This window comes from Bos mutus, chromosome 7, assembly GCF_027580195.1.
Source record: "Bos mutus isolate GX-2022 chromosome 7, NWIPB_WYAK_1.1, whole genome shotgun sequence".
NCBI lineage: Eukaryota > Metazoa > Chordata > Mammalia > Artiodactyla > Bovidae > Bos > Bos mutus.
The window spans coordinates 90,758,454-90,772,973 of NC_091623.1; the positions used below are offsets into that span (position 1 = coordinate 90,758,454).

General features: G+C 54.3%; 1 protein-coding gene across 3 annotated transcripts in view; it reads right to left on the reverse strand.

Annotated features, from left to right (window-relative positions):
* Positions 1-14,520, reverse strand: part of NRG2 (neuregulin 2) — a 195,169-nt gene that overhangs the window by 7,861 nt on the left and 172,788 nt on the right. For 2 of the 3 annotated variants that reach the window (XM_070374445.1, XM_070374446.1), the window contains exons 5-8: positions 13,226-13,302; positions 3,127-3,229; positions 631-754; positions 160-287 (exon numbers count right to left, since the gene is read on the reverse strand). In XM_070374445.1, coding sequence (XP_070230546.1) covers positions 160-287; positions 631-754; positions 3,127-3,229; positions 13,226-13,302 — 432 coding nt within the window. Of the gene's footprint in view, positions 1-159; positions 288-630; positions 755-3,126; positions 3,230-12,801; positions 12,861-13,225; positions 13,303-14,520 lie in introns of all 3 variants that reach the window. The other variant, XM_070374447.1, reaches the window with a different exon arrangement.

Sequence of the window (14,520 nt, forward strand, 5' to 3'; positions counted from 1 at the left end):
CACCTCCATCCTCTGGCTCACTAGGACCCTTAATACAGAGCCCAGCCTGGCCAGGGAGTTTTGTGTGTGTCCCCAGGCAGGTGTGTGATGCGCATGTGCACGCCCTGTGGGTGTGCACACAGGAGTCTGCCAGGATCTGTGGGCCTGGGTGGTGCCCACCTGTGGCTGGAGGTGGGCGTGGCTGTGGAGCAGTGGTGAGAAGGAGAACAGGAGTGGCTCCCGGAGAAGGTGGTCTCCGTTTCCCTCCGGATGACATGGTCTGTGGCGGGTACATTCTTGGAGATATACTGCAACAGAGAGTTTGAGGGGGCAGTTAGTGACAGATGACCAAGTTGGCCCTCCTTCCTGGTGGGCTCGGGGAAATGAGACAGTAAGCTTCACGCGGTGGGGAGGATGGTCCACTGGATATGTAACTCGGTGTTAGGGCAGGAGTGGCCCCTGGAAGTCCAGCCCCTGACCTCCCTTGAGGAAGTGGGCCAAGTGAGGCTGAGTCATCCTGGGGAGGCGAGGCCAGGCTAGTAGGCAAGGCTGAGCCCAGGATGGGTCGCTGCCTCCCTGGCGCATTCTTGCAGGGGGCATGAGAAGGCCGTCTCTACTGCGAGGGGTCAGAGTCCAGGGATCACCACTCACATCTGCCATCTGGATCTCCTCAGGGTCCAGTCGGGGGTGGCTGGGCCCGTTGGCCAAGCTCCGGTTCTGGTGGGCAGGGCACATGTTCTGTCGGAGGTGGTTATGCATCTGCTTCCGCTGTTTCCTGCAGGAGAAGGTGCATTAGCCTGGCACCCCCATACCCCACGACACACACAAAGCATGAACTCCCCTAGCTGTCACTCCAGGGAACTGGGCTACCTGTGCCCTGGACTGCCATGGCATCTCCTGCTACTGCTCTTGCTGGGCTCAGGCTGCCCTCAGCCAGGACCCCTTCAATCGACCCCTACATCATCACTACCAGCCTGCATTCAGCAGTACCTGAGTGTAGTGGTAATGAGCTTTGGCTCTGCTGAGACAGTAGAACTCTACTTTCTAGCTGTGTAACTCTGGGCAAGTTACTTAAACTCTCCATGCTCCACTTTCCTTATCTGTAAAATGGACTGATCATCTATCCATTTCCAAGACCACTGAGTATGAAGAGTAGATAAGATATTCAATACAGTGCTGACCCACTTGCTCATTCATTCATTTATTTGGTATTGATTGGGTTTTTACTATGTGCCAGAACTTGCCTGCCAATTCAGTAGACGCAGGTTTGATCCCTGGGTCGGGAAGATCCCCTGGAGGAGGAAATGGCATTCCACTCCAGTATTCTTGCCTGGGAAATCCCAAGGACAGAGGAGCCTGGCAGGCTGCAGTCCATGGGGTCGCAAGGAGTCAGATGTGATTTAGTGACTGAACAAAGCAAAGATGCAGTTTTGGAGCAGAGGAGACAGATATAGTTTCTGCCCTCATGGAGCTTGCAGGCCAGTAGGAGAGGCAGATGATAAACACATCATCTGCCTCTCCTAATAATAATAAAATAAATAAAAAATAATAAAAATAAATAAACAAGTACTTTCAGCAAAGTGCTATGAAGAAAATAAAACAGGATGCTGTGGTCAGGGAAACAAGACCTGTGGGGCCTCTTTCCTTTGGCACATGTTAAGAGCTCAGTACATCTGTTTTGTAATCGACAAGTCTAATCATGTCACTCCCCTGCTACAAACCCTTCATGGGTCTTCAGCATCCTGTCCCTCTCCCTAGCACTCTCTCTCCACACCCCCACTCACTTCATCCTTGGAGGGCGTGTTTCTGATCCGACACTGTGCCTCTCTGGCCTCTGGGCCTTTGCATCTAATTGCAGCACATTCCGTGCCCCTTCACCTGCTAACTTCTGCTCGACTCAGGCCCAGCTACAATGCACCTTTTTTCAGGGAAATCCTTCCTGCCCTCCAGCTGAAGTTAGGCACCCCCGAAATACATCCCATGATCCCACACCTCTTGCTTAGAGCCCTGGCCATTTGCCTGGTGCAGGGCCTGGTGTCTGTTCAGCAGGTGTTGAATGAAAATTTGTTGAAATGAGTAAATGTATTATAGGTTAGAACATGGTGCTTGCTTCCCCGCCCCAGTTTTGGGCCTCAGTTTTCCTATGTGGGCTCAGTCTCCTCTCTGGGCTCCCTGGGCCCTAAATCTCAAGGTTGGCAAGGCCTTTGATCTCATATATGGGGGCAGCAGTAACCAAGACCCCAGGGCTCAGCCCCCAAATGGTGGTCATGCCCAGATTCCTGCTTTCTAGATAAGAACAGATGTGACAATCCTCTCTCTGCACTACATCACTTTACAACCTGCAATGGCTTCCTACCATCTGTAGGATAAACCCAGTCTCCCTAGCTTGACATTCAAGTCCCTATGGTGCCATGCAGGCTCCAGCTGTTCTTTTAGACTCATGCACCTTGTTTTCTTGACCCCCATCCTTTGCTCCAACTAGCCTGGGCTGCTCAAACTCCATGAACACAGTCAATACTCCCTGGCATTTGTCTTTTAGCTTGCTTTGTTTTGCTGGAATTGTCCAGCCCCGTTTCTGCCCCTTGCTCCAAGGTTCTGATGTCACCTTTCCTCTACTCAGGGGGGCCCCAACTCCACCTTCTCTGTGTTGGAAGGTGTCTTGCCTGGACTGCTCCTGGGTGGGGCCAGGCAACTCCCTTTGAGCTCTCTTTTTTCCCTGAGAAGGGGCCTCCCTCTCTGTGCTTCCCCACCTCCGACACTGCCCCAGTGTCTGCCTACTTGACAGGGCAGATGCTCCCTGCAGGATGCTCTGAGGTACAATACTAGGATCATGCCCATTTTACAGATGAGGACTCAGAGAGGTTCATCAATTTCCTTAGGGTTACAGGAAATGGCAGAGTTGGATTTGAACCCAGATCTGTCTTCTTTCGATGCCTGTGCTTATGACCAGTCTTGTTCAGTCCTCTGGGGTCTGTCTCTCCCCACTCTGTTCCTGCTTCTTGGCCTGGCCCTTTGGCCCGACACCAGCTGCCCCTAAGGGGCAGAGGAGAAGAGCAAGGGGGGCGCCAGGCCAGGCATGGTGGACTGGAGAGGAGAGCCTGTCCCCACAGAAGCAGCCCCTGGTTGGCCTGAGTGCCGACAACTCACTTGGTCTTGCAGTAGGCGACCACGCAGACGATGCCCACCACCAGCAGAGCCACACAAATCCCAGTGATGGTCAGGACCCTCTTCTGGTACAGTTCCTCAGCTTCTGCAGGGGTAGAGGGTGTGAGGGGGCAGGCAGGGGGCAGATCCACAGAGGCAGGGGTGCAGACCCTCCCCTACCCCTCGTACCTTGGGCTCCCATCCATCTCTTCCCTCCCTAGGCAGTTCTCTCCCTCCTGCTCTCCCAAATGCCACCCACCCATGGATCTGGTCACAAGTGACTACACCTGAGTTCACTTTCCCAAACCCTGTGCTCTACCTGATGAGTGGAAAATGCAGGGGGATGGAGGAGGTGGGATGAAGGTGAAGGTCCCGAGGTCATAGGGGAGGGTAACCCACTATGGCCTAGTGGCTGCCAAGAGCCTTGATAGGCTGGGGAAAACTAGTCTTCACAGCGGTGGTCATGCAGGCCCTGGGCAGAGACCTGGCCACTTTGGCTTCCTGAGGAAGGTGGAACGTGGCTTGTTCAGGGCTAGAGAACAAGCTTGTTCTTGGGCTTGTTCTTGTTCTAGACACCAGGTCCAGAGCCTAGCCTTAGGAGGGGTGCCAGGATCAGGGACAGAGTGGGCCAGGCCTGCAGAGGTGGGCATGGGGAAAAAGGCTTTGGTTTATCCCTACAGCCTGGTCAGAGTGTGGCCCTGGCCCACTCTGGCCCCCCGTCTCTGCCTGTGGGGAGCCCACAAGTGACAGCACAGCTCCCTAGGACAGCCGTGTGCTCAGGAGTGACCTCTACTCTTCTGAAGGAGCTGAGCTAGGCTGGGCCTCAGAGCCTTAAGAAAGACTTGACCATCCCCTCTACCCCCGCTTTTTGTTGGGGCAGCCTTCTAGAACAGAGAAAGCCTAGAGGAAGAGAAGGAAAAAGGGGATAGCACACAACATGGTCACCCTCACTCCCACTTGCACCTGCTGGCCGGCCCTTCCACATTGCTCCCTCCCAGCAGACTGGGATAAGTGGGCACCAGATCCAACACTTTGGTGGAACCCTGGGCAATGTGCCTAGGCCCCCAGGCTTGCAGTGCCTCCTGTGGCAAAGGTACACCCAGCAGCACAGACAGGGTACAGACGCCCAGACACACATACCTGGAGGACTACGCCTGGCTGACACACAGATCCTTGACAGGGATACAGGGATACACTCACGCACATCCGCCGTGCACGTGATCAGGTCAAAGGACACACAGTCGTGCAGAGCCGTAAAACAAACAGCCCTTTACCCAAGATCCCCACCTCTGGGCTCTGTGGTCCTCGTTTGGCCTGTGGTTCTCCTCCCTGGCCACCACTCAGTCCTCCAGTCAGGCCTCTGTCTCCGTCACTCCTTTGAGACCACTCTGGTCATGGTCACCAACAACCCCCTGCTGCCAAGCCTCTGGTCCATTCACGTCCCGCTCAGCAGACTCCCCCAGCTGGGCTCACTTCCCCGGCTGGCCTTCTCTCCTGGATTTCCTCCTCCTGCACTGGCTCATCTCTGTCTCAGTTGCTGCTCCCCGCTCTTCCATGTGGGCTTCAGGGTAGAAAGGCCCAGAGCTCTCAGGTGTCTTCCTCTCCCTACCTGCCCTCTCTCCCTCCATCATCTCACTCAGACTCAGACTGGAAATACCATCTGTATGCCGCTGAATCTCACATTTCTCTCTTGTAGCAACTTCTCCCCTAGCTCCAGATTCCTACAGCCAAGGGCCACAGCCAGGCAGATGCACTGACCCCCTCTGCCCACCCTGCCACCTGCCCTCTTCCCTTCCCATCTCCACGGCAGCAGCATCACTTTTCCTGCTGCACAGGCTCCAAGCCTCAGCATCGTTCGTTCCTGATTTCCCCACCCACTCTGGTACCTGATCCATCAGCAGGTCCTCTCAGCTCTACCTCCCAAATAGATCCCAGATCTGACCACTTCTTACCTCTTCCGGGGCTTCCAGCTTTGTCCAAGATGATGTCATCTTTCCCTGGACAGCTGTCCACCTTCTGACTGGATTCTCTGCTTCTATTCCTCCACATCCTGTCCCCTCACCCAGTCTATTCTCTGCCCCAAAGCCACATTGATTTCCAGTCATAAAGCAGATCATTTTACTCCTCATAAAGATCATAAAGCAGATCATTTTAAGAATGCTTAACAACCCACACTGGCATCCCCCTGCAATTCAAATACAACCTAAAAGCCTTACCGTGGCCCACAAGACCCAGAGTCACGCGGTCCCTTCCTTTAGATCCCATCTGTGGTCCTCTCCCCCATATCTGCTGTGTTTCAGAGTCACTGGCAGTCCTGCCCACCGAACAAGGCGGGCCCATCCACGTCATCCCTAACTTGCTGTATCCCCACCATAAACACTCTACCCCCACCTACTGTTTGCAGGGCTGGCTACTTTCTGTCAAGTTTTAGCCCAAACGTCACCTCACTGGACAAGCCTTCTCTGATCACTTAGTTAGAGTCAGTCCTCACCCTGGCTAGGTACTGTCCCATTCCCTTATATTGGGCTGGCCAAAAAGTTCATTTGGGTTTTTCTATTACATCTTATGGAAAAATCTGAACAACCTTTTTGGCCAACCCAGTATTTTATGTATAATGCTTACCACCACCTGATATCTTTCTTGTTTGCTTGTTCTGCCAGGAGCGCAGCAACTCTGAGTGCTAGATCCCCAGGGTCTGGCCAACTCTGGGGCTCAGGAGATGTTTTTGAGTCGGTGAGTGAATGAATATACAGACCACCTTTACAGACAGTCACATTACAGATGCTCACACTTGCCTCCACACCCACTGCTCATGCTCAGCTCTTAACAACAAAGATTGCACCCACTGCACCCCTCCGTGTGCTCACACCCTGCACTGAGAGATCCAACAAGGTGTAAACACATCAGCACCCCCATGACAACACAGACACACACACCTACAGATTCACCCCTGTGTCCCCTGGCAGGATCACACGGACACCACAGACTTGACCCCTCTCCTCCCCACCCCATCACAGCAGATAGACAGACAGACATACTCTTACACATAGACTCTCAGCTCCATCTTCTGAGAACAGCTGACGGTGGTTAGGTGGCAGGGGAACTAGGGCCTCCCCCAACCTGCCACATGAACAGCTTTTTCATAACTGCCAGCTCCACACACATCTGAGGTCTGACTGCATCGAAGCCTCAACCCCTCTTGAGCTCCTGCTTCTCTTCAGCTATATAACATGCATGGACCAGGGTGGACGCTCCCAGCACAAGGCCAGAGAGCTGGAAAGATGGACTTCAGAGTCCCTTCCTGCCCAGGGCATCTTCCAGGGGCCAGAGGGCAGTCACAGGAGGGAGGTAAGGTTCTGAGCTGGGAGGCAGGAGGTACCAGCCCACCCTAGACCCTCGCTGGTGCTGCCCATAGACAAACACATGTGCCCTCATGGAGAGAGATCATGATAGGAGTAACAGCCTCAAGCAGATGGCAAAGCCTGGCAGACAAACATGAGGCAGGGGGCAGAGACAAATAGGTGTTATCAGCTGCCAGCCTGGTGCAGAATGAAAAGCAATGGAAATGGAAATGGGAAAAGGAAGGAGGATTAAAGTCAAATGGAAAGGGCTGCCTCTCTGCACAGTTCTCCGAAGCAAGATTCCGTGGCTTCTGGACACCAACTCTTCGAGGGACCTGGCTTTTTGGCCAACCCACTGGGCTGCATACAGCTCACAGGGCCTGTTCCCCTGAGTACCATGGTGATCAGCCCCAGGCAAGGGGGCACTGCTGTACACTGGGCACAGTCTGAACCCCAGGGCACCCTGCCGTGCATAAGCTTTTCTCGTCTCCCCCACATCCACGTAGTTTACTACAGAACATCCTGGCAGGGACAGGGGGATTTCTGAAATCCTCCCTTTTCCATTTTGGGGAAAAGGAAACTCAACATCCAGCACACATGGTGTCAGAGGCTGAGGAGAGGGGCTGTGTGGATGGTGCTGACCCATACATAGAGGCTCCGTACCCTTTAGTTCAAATCCAAGGTGCTCTGGCAGTGCAGGAGAGAGGAGGGTCAGAGGGGGAAAGGATGGAGGGAGAGATACAGACAGAGATGGGGGAAGGGCAGGAGAGAGAGAGAGAGAAACGTTGGTCAGGACTCTTCAGACACCAGCAGCAGCCTGTGAGGTGAAGGCAGGTTAGTAGGGTCCCCTCCCGGCCTCCTGAGCCCCTTCCCTGGCACCCAGCCCCCAAGAGCCCTTGCTGGGGGGTAGGGAGAAGAAGGGTTAGGCTCAGCAGGCAGGGCGGGTTCTTTAGAGATGAGCTGTGGGGTTAGTACCTGGTGGGGAGGGGCAGAAGTCAGTTGGCAGATGTCCCCGGGGAGGAAAGTGAGTGGGGGGCAGGGGTCAGAGGCATCCCCGTACTCCCCTTCCCAGCTCCAGAGCCAGCCCCTCCTGGAGACAGCCTGCTCTGCTTGAGCTCATTCACGGGGCCCTTTTTTCTGTTCAGAACGAGCGCAGAGGGTACTCACACTGGCCCCTTGTCCCTGTCCTGTCCCCTCGGGCCTCACTGGCCTGCCTACCTACTAGGAGCCTGGCATAGAGGCTCAGAGTCTGTGGGGAGCAGGAGTGGGGAGGGGAGCAGGTCACTTCTCCACCTGACACCCCCAACATCCTAGAAACTTGCAGGGGTGAGGCCTTGGGGTGTCAGCCTACTTTCACTAGTTAGGAAAGCAAACTTCAACTTGGAGAAAGAGACAGGCGTGCCACCTGTAGAACACCTGTGCCCCCTGCATGGCAGCCAGTTGTGCTCTTTGAAGTGGGATCATGTTGTGAGTGTGCAATCTCATGGCCCTTCGAGGTAGATGCCCAGGATATCGAAGGCTCGGATAAGAGGGCCCACCCAGGAATCAGCTCTGGCACTGACCTGCTGTGCGACCCCAGAGTTCCCTGCCTGTCTGGCTCTCAGTCTCTCATCTGCTGAGTGGGGATCAGGCCTGGCTACGGGATCCCTGAAAGGTCTGCAACCCCTCTGTGCTTCAGAATCATCCAGGCCAACGGAACTGGGCTCTGGGGTGGGAGCCCAGAAATCTCTCCAATGCTTTTGAAAAGTACACCTAGCGTTCTAAGGTAGCAGCCAGCATCTGAGTGTGGGCTTCAAGTCTCTGTTTTGTCCCGTTTGCTGTGTGCATGTGGGCGAGTCACAGTCTCTGTTTCCTCATGTGTCAAAGGTGCCCGGAGCCAGGGAGAAGAAGAGGGCAAGGTGGTGGGCCAGGCCCTCTCCATGGCCTCCCCATGTGCAGAGCAAGCTCCCCCAGAGCACAGGAGGAGGTGGAGTTGTGTTCTGAGGTTCTCATCTCCTGTGGAGGGAGGCGAGCATGGGCATGTGTGTCCAGCCCTGGATTTCTCCTTTGCTCCATGACAGGGAGTCCAGAGGGCTCTGCCATTGGAAAAGGGCAGGCGAGCAGGACAGCTTTGACTGAAAGAGCCTTGAGGAAGATTCTGGGGCTCTGATCCCCCGATTCCATGCAGCAACCACACCCCTGAAGCATGATCCCCAGCTCTTCCAAACATGAACACTCCTGGGAACTCCTGTTAAATTTGACTTTGAGGGTGATCTCTTTGTGGTCTTACATGTACTGCTGGGAGGTAGGAATTCTTAACAAAGCGAGTCCTCTCCCCTCCTGGGACCTCCCTGGGCTGGCCAGCTGTGCTAAGCAAGCAGCACAAACTTGACAGACTCAAGGGATCCTCAGGGGCAGCTCTCACTGAGCAGCTAATCCTGTAGCCCCGGGGACCCTCCAGGCAGCTCGAGAGAGCTCACAGCATTTGGATATGCACCCAGGCTCCCAGGAGAGAAGAGCCCACTTGGCCACGGCACCCCAGAGGCTGACAGAACTACTTGTGGTGGTGTTTGTATTAGATGAGGCAGCTGAGGGCCAGTGGTGCCCCAAGGTCACACAGCAAATTTGGAGGCAGAAAGGAGGCTAGAGGCCAGGTCTGTGATCTCTTGGGCCTAAGCCATGGCTATTCCTGCCCAATGAGTCCCTGGGCAGGCCTGACTGGCTAGTCCTCAGGACAACGACCACCTGGAGAAGTGAGCAGGGCTCCCAAAGTCATTTAAGAGTTTTCTCCTGTATCACTCCTCTGGGAACCAAGCAGTATAGCAGCAGCTTTGGGGGCTCCTGACTGGCCTTCCCTTTGAGCCAAAGGCCAGTGCTGGTTATGTGACTGAGGGCTCGGCCAGCCCCTAGAAGGCAGCCCTGCTTCCCTTGCCCCATGGGTGGATTCTGAGGGGCCTGCAGCTATGTCAGCCCCAGCAAAACAAAAACCAAACAAAAAACCAAACAGTCTTCTGCTCATCATATTCACTGATTGCCACTCAGCCAGCATAGAGTGACACCACCAAGTCACAGACAGGTCCTACTGGACAGAAATTTGCATACTGACCAGTAACCATGGTCACCTGCTGCTGAACTCCCAGCAGGGCTGGCTGATCAGACAACAGGCAAAGTCTCCATCCTGGACAGGCCCTGAGACACACAGTCTCAGGCTCCTGGATGAGGAGGTCCTGATGTGGACCCTAGAGCATGTGCTCGTGTGTGTGTGCCTGTGTGAGCAGGTGTCAGCACACGTGTGTGTTGGCGTGTGAGTGCAGGCATGTGCTCGTGTGTTTGTGAGTGTGTGTGCAGATTTGTGCTCTTGTATGTGAGGGGTATCCAGGTGCACAGGTTTTGATTCTTGGGAAGTGGAGGGGCTGTCAGGGGAAGAAGGGGAAGTTACTGTGGCTGCAGGTCTAGAGGCTGTCTGGACAGAGCGGGAAGGTCAGACACTTTGCTCAGGATGTGCTGAGAGTCAGCCTCTGGGGGGCCCTCACCCCCAGGCCAGCAGTAGCTGGGAGAAGAGCTTGGCTTTGTTCAAGCAACAACTGCAGGTCCTCGACTAAGCCTGTCATGTGTCTCCCTTCGTTTCATCCTCACAGCAAGCCTAAGGGCATAGATGCCATTATCCCCATTTTACAGATGAGAAAATCAGAGAGGTTAAACGAGGCCCCCAGAACAGTAAGCTTAGCTGCTGGCAATATTATTCAGGTCCCTCTGAATCCAAGCCTGAACACTTAAGTTAGCATTTTACACTCCCTTCTCAATAATTATCTGATAGAGCAGTGCATGAAGTACTCCGGGCGAAGTGCTTGAAGACTATAAATCCTTTACCAAAAGGTGCCAGCAAGAATCTCAATAACACTAGGCAGAAAGGCTGCATTTCCAGAGTCTTTCCTGGGCTCCTGGAGCCCGGCTGACCCTCCCGGGAGATCTGAGCTGAAAGCTGAAGACGCCCAGCTGGCAGGAAAGCTTGGACGGCGGCCGAGTTCTGGAGGCTCCACTGCTCTGATTCAGGATGCACTGGGACTCCCTGTCCAGAACAGTCCCGTAAGCTAGGGAGGCTCTGGGCCGAAGGGGGAGAAGGAAAAGGCCCTCCACTGTCTCTCTCCTGGTCCTCAGCCCTGACTGGCTGCTCTACCCTCCTGACTTGCAGTCCTCCAATAGGGCTGATCTGACTCTGCAGTTGGTCCTGGAGCCTGGGCTCAGGAGAATTCTGTTGGGCCGCATGCCCACAGGTTCAGTTCCTATCCCCACGGCCTTCCTCCCTGGCCTTGAATGGGAGGGGACTGGGGAGAGAGCTGCCCCCAACACTCTATTAAGATAGTTGATCATCTGGGCTGACCAGCCCCCACCTCCCTGGCGCCTCCACTCTCCTCTTCAAATCTTGGCTTCCAGGTTCCTGTCAGGGGGAACATCTAGCCTTTCACGCTACGGTCTGAGAAGGGTGGGGAGGCTCCTTTCTCTATCCTGAGCCCCAAATCTCTTTTTTCCAAGGGCTGCCTAAGCGACCCCCTGGGTCCTGCCCTCAGCCCCTTCATGCCAGGCACCATCAATCCAGTTCGAATTCCTCAGGGGATCCATCTGTCCTCCCTGGAGAGGAGGAGGTGGGTGGTAGGTTGATCAGGGGCCTAGGGTGCTCTGGAGGATGGGGGCCATGGACCATTGGGCCCCAGATGGAGTCCACGGCCAGTCCGTGGCTTTCTGCTCTGCTCCACCGCCACTTGACAGTGCTCGGAGGAACTGCTCCCAGCCCCAGATAAAACCCGCCACAGTCATGGCCTCATCCCCCAGCTCCAGGGCTCACACTAGTCTCAACACACTGCAAACCAGAAAGTTCCACTTTCAGAAGCGGAAGAGAGGAAGGGAATGAAGTCCTGGATGGGGACTCAGACCAGAGATGACCTGGAGAGAGTCGCCAGTTACCCCTCTGTTTCTTATTCCCTCTGAGTTTTAACAATCTTTGTTGTTTAGTTGCTACGTCATGTCCAGCTCTTTGCGACCCCATGGACTGTAGCCCGCCAGGCTCCTCTGTCCTTGAGATTTCCCAGGCAAGAATACTGGAGTGGGTTGCCATTTCCTTCTCCAGTGGATCTTCCCGACCCAGGGATCGAACCCAAGGCTCCTGCATTACAGGTGGATTCTTTACTGCTGAGCCACTAGGGAAGTCCATGTTGAGCAACAAATAATAACCTCCTCCTCCACCAACATTTAGCCACATAGATGTCTCTAGTCTCCATGGAAACCCCTGCCCTGGGGCCTGTATTCCCTCAATCCTCCTTTCCAATTCTCCCCATCTCCCCAAATCAAACCAAAACAAACTCTGGCCAGATCCCAGATCCAAAGGCAGGCTTTCTGAGAACTTGTTTCTCTCTCAAACACACAGGCACACACTCACTGCCTAGCCCTGCGCCCCACAGCCCCCCAACAGCCTGACATCTTCAAACAGGCTCTCAGAGGCAGGTGAGGGCTCTGCAAATGCTTCTTCCCATCCTGGCCAGGCTGCCTGACCCCTGGTGAGGAAGAGACCTGAGCCTGGCTCTGCCCAGCTGCAAAGAGAATCCAGTGTGACTGTGCCCAAGCAGAGGAGGCAGGCGCTGTATCAGTCTCCTCTGCATGAAACTGAGCAGGGCCCTGTAGGTCCTTCCCCAGGAATGACTCCCCAGTCACCCCTGCCTCTTGTTTGTAGAAAGGCTTTAGCCTCCTAGGGCTTTCTCATCGAGTTCCAAAGAGCACATTTAATCAGAGAAGTGAGAAAGTGCAGAAACCAAGGAAAACAATCAAACAAGACAAAATAATACGAGTTTAGCCATAAAACAAAGTCTGGGACCTCTGGTATACCCTTGAGTTGTTTTTCAGATACTAAAACCCCCAGCAGGTGATGACCACCCCTACGCAGGCCCAGGCTGAGTGGAGCCAGAAGGTTGATGACTGAGATTCCTGAAGCATCACCCTGTTCCCTTGCCACCAGCCAGTCAGAGACTGAGCACGAGCTGAACACATACCTCATGACCCCATCCGCCCACAGTCTTTCAAATCCCTTCCCTGGAGTCCTCTGCTTGTCGCCCTTGCAACAGGCGCTATTCTTTCTTTCCCCTCAACCTGGTTTGGTAGGTTAGCTTTGCTGCATGTTGGGCAAGCAGACCCAAGTTTGGTTCGGTAAGACGCACAGGTGTCTGATGAGGACTGAGAGGACACCCCCGCATTCCCCTCCCCCAGTCTCTGAAAGCAAGGCCCCCATCCTTCCCACGGGGTGGGGGGTGGGGGTGGGGAAGAACTGTCAGTTAGCAGGGAAGGAAAGAAATAGAAGAAAGAGACATACTGGAGAAGTTGACCATTGCGAACTGCTGACACCTGTCCCCGGTGTATCCCACAGGACACCTACCAAAAGAAAGAAAACCAGAAAGAGAGAGCCAGGATAGCAAGACACAGGCATTGCAACACCCCGGCACAGGCTCCTGCCAATGCCAGTTGGGTTCCTTGCCACTGTTAACCATTTGTACCGGCCTCACCACTCTGCCCCTTACCTGCAGCCCTGAACTTTAAACCCAAGGATTAGGCCAAAAATGAAAAAGCAAAACAAAAGAACTAACAAACCAAAAATACAAAAAGGAAACCAAAAACAGCCAAAGATCAAAACAACCAGCACCCCTGGCCCTATGTCCTACAATGAGGGGGGAGTGGGGGGGACTGCACCCAGAAGCTTTCTAAGGAGCAGGGACTTGTGTTTGTATCTTCAAACATACTTTGCTTAGGATCTGGCATGTACAATCGCAAAGGCAGTTTCTCCAAACATCTCTGTCCGAAGAATCCGTTTGGACATCTGGAGAAGGAAAAGGGGAAAAATCACAGAACAAACTGGCATCATCCGCGAGGCTTAGGTTAGAAATCAAAGTGCACAGTGATGAATGAGAAAACCAAGTCGAGCGCTGGGGCACACTCGTTGCTGGAGGGGCTGGAGTCGGGGCTGGGTGGAGGGCTCAGAAGTCTCCTTCAAAATCTTTCTAATAGATGCAGCTCCAGGTGGTGGGGAAGCAGGGGTGGGGGTAGGGAAAAGATGGTTTGGGGAAGCTGGGTGGGGGAAATTGGGAACTTACTGCCTAAAGGTCCTAATGGTCCTTGAGACTTCCCTTCTGAAGTCTCATGCCTGGGGCCCCATGAAGCCAGACTTGTAGCCCCTTGGTGCCAGACAGTCAGCAGGTGGGGTGTGGGGTGGGGAGGGTTGGGAGGCTGGGAGCTTTCTGGAATACCAAGTTCTGGGGAGCCATTCCTTCCAGGCCCTACCAAAGGGTTCTCGCCAGGGCCCTGGGTGGGATTTCTCATCCATGCAGCAGCCTCCAGAAAGCTCAAAGGAGAATGGGAATGCTGTTCCTAGACTGTGTGCCCACAACAAAAGGGGCCTTGGAGATGTCTCATCTGTTCTCTCGAAGAGGGGTTCTGTGGCCAAACAAGTTGAGGAATCCATTGCCTGGTTTCCTGGTAGAATTGCGGTGCACGTTAGTATATGAAAGGCCGTAAGGAATTATTTAGGAGGAAAGAGCTGAACTTTCCAGTTTGTTCAAAACTTATCTGACCTTGGAAGTCATTTTTCTGAGGAATCATTGTGAACATGCAGTTTGGGGAAGGCTTCTCTGGAGCAGTATATATGGGGAAAGCTTAGTGGGGGACAAGTGAGGGTGGAGAGAAGCCTGAATTACCAGCATCCCAAAGCTGGTGGGCCCAGGGTTGGTGTGGGGCATCTGGTCTCGGATGGCCAGAATCATGATGCTGGGGGACTAAAGCAGGCTCCCTGGAGACCCCAAAGCCTCTTCCACATCAGGGGGCCAACTGGCTGCGTGGGACGCCTGCCCTCTCCCCATGACCTGCTCCTCTGTCACTGCCTGGCTCTGGGGGGAGTTCATTCTCCCTGGTTGCCTCCTACATAGAACCACCCACTCCCATCTCCCTGACCTTGTCCTTACCCCCAAGGTCCACTTCCTTCTGCTCCCTAGCTGCCTTTCTCCCTCCAAGTGATTTCCTGTCTTGCAGATTTCTGGGAGAC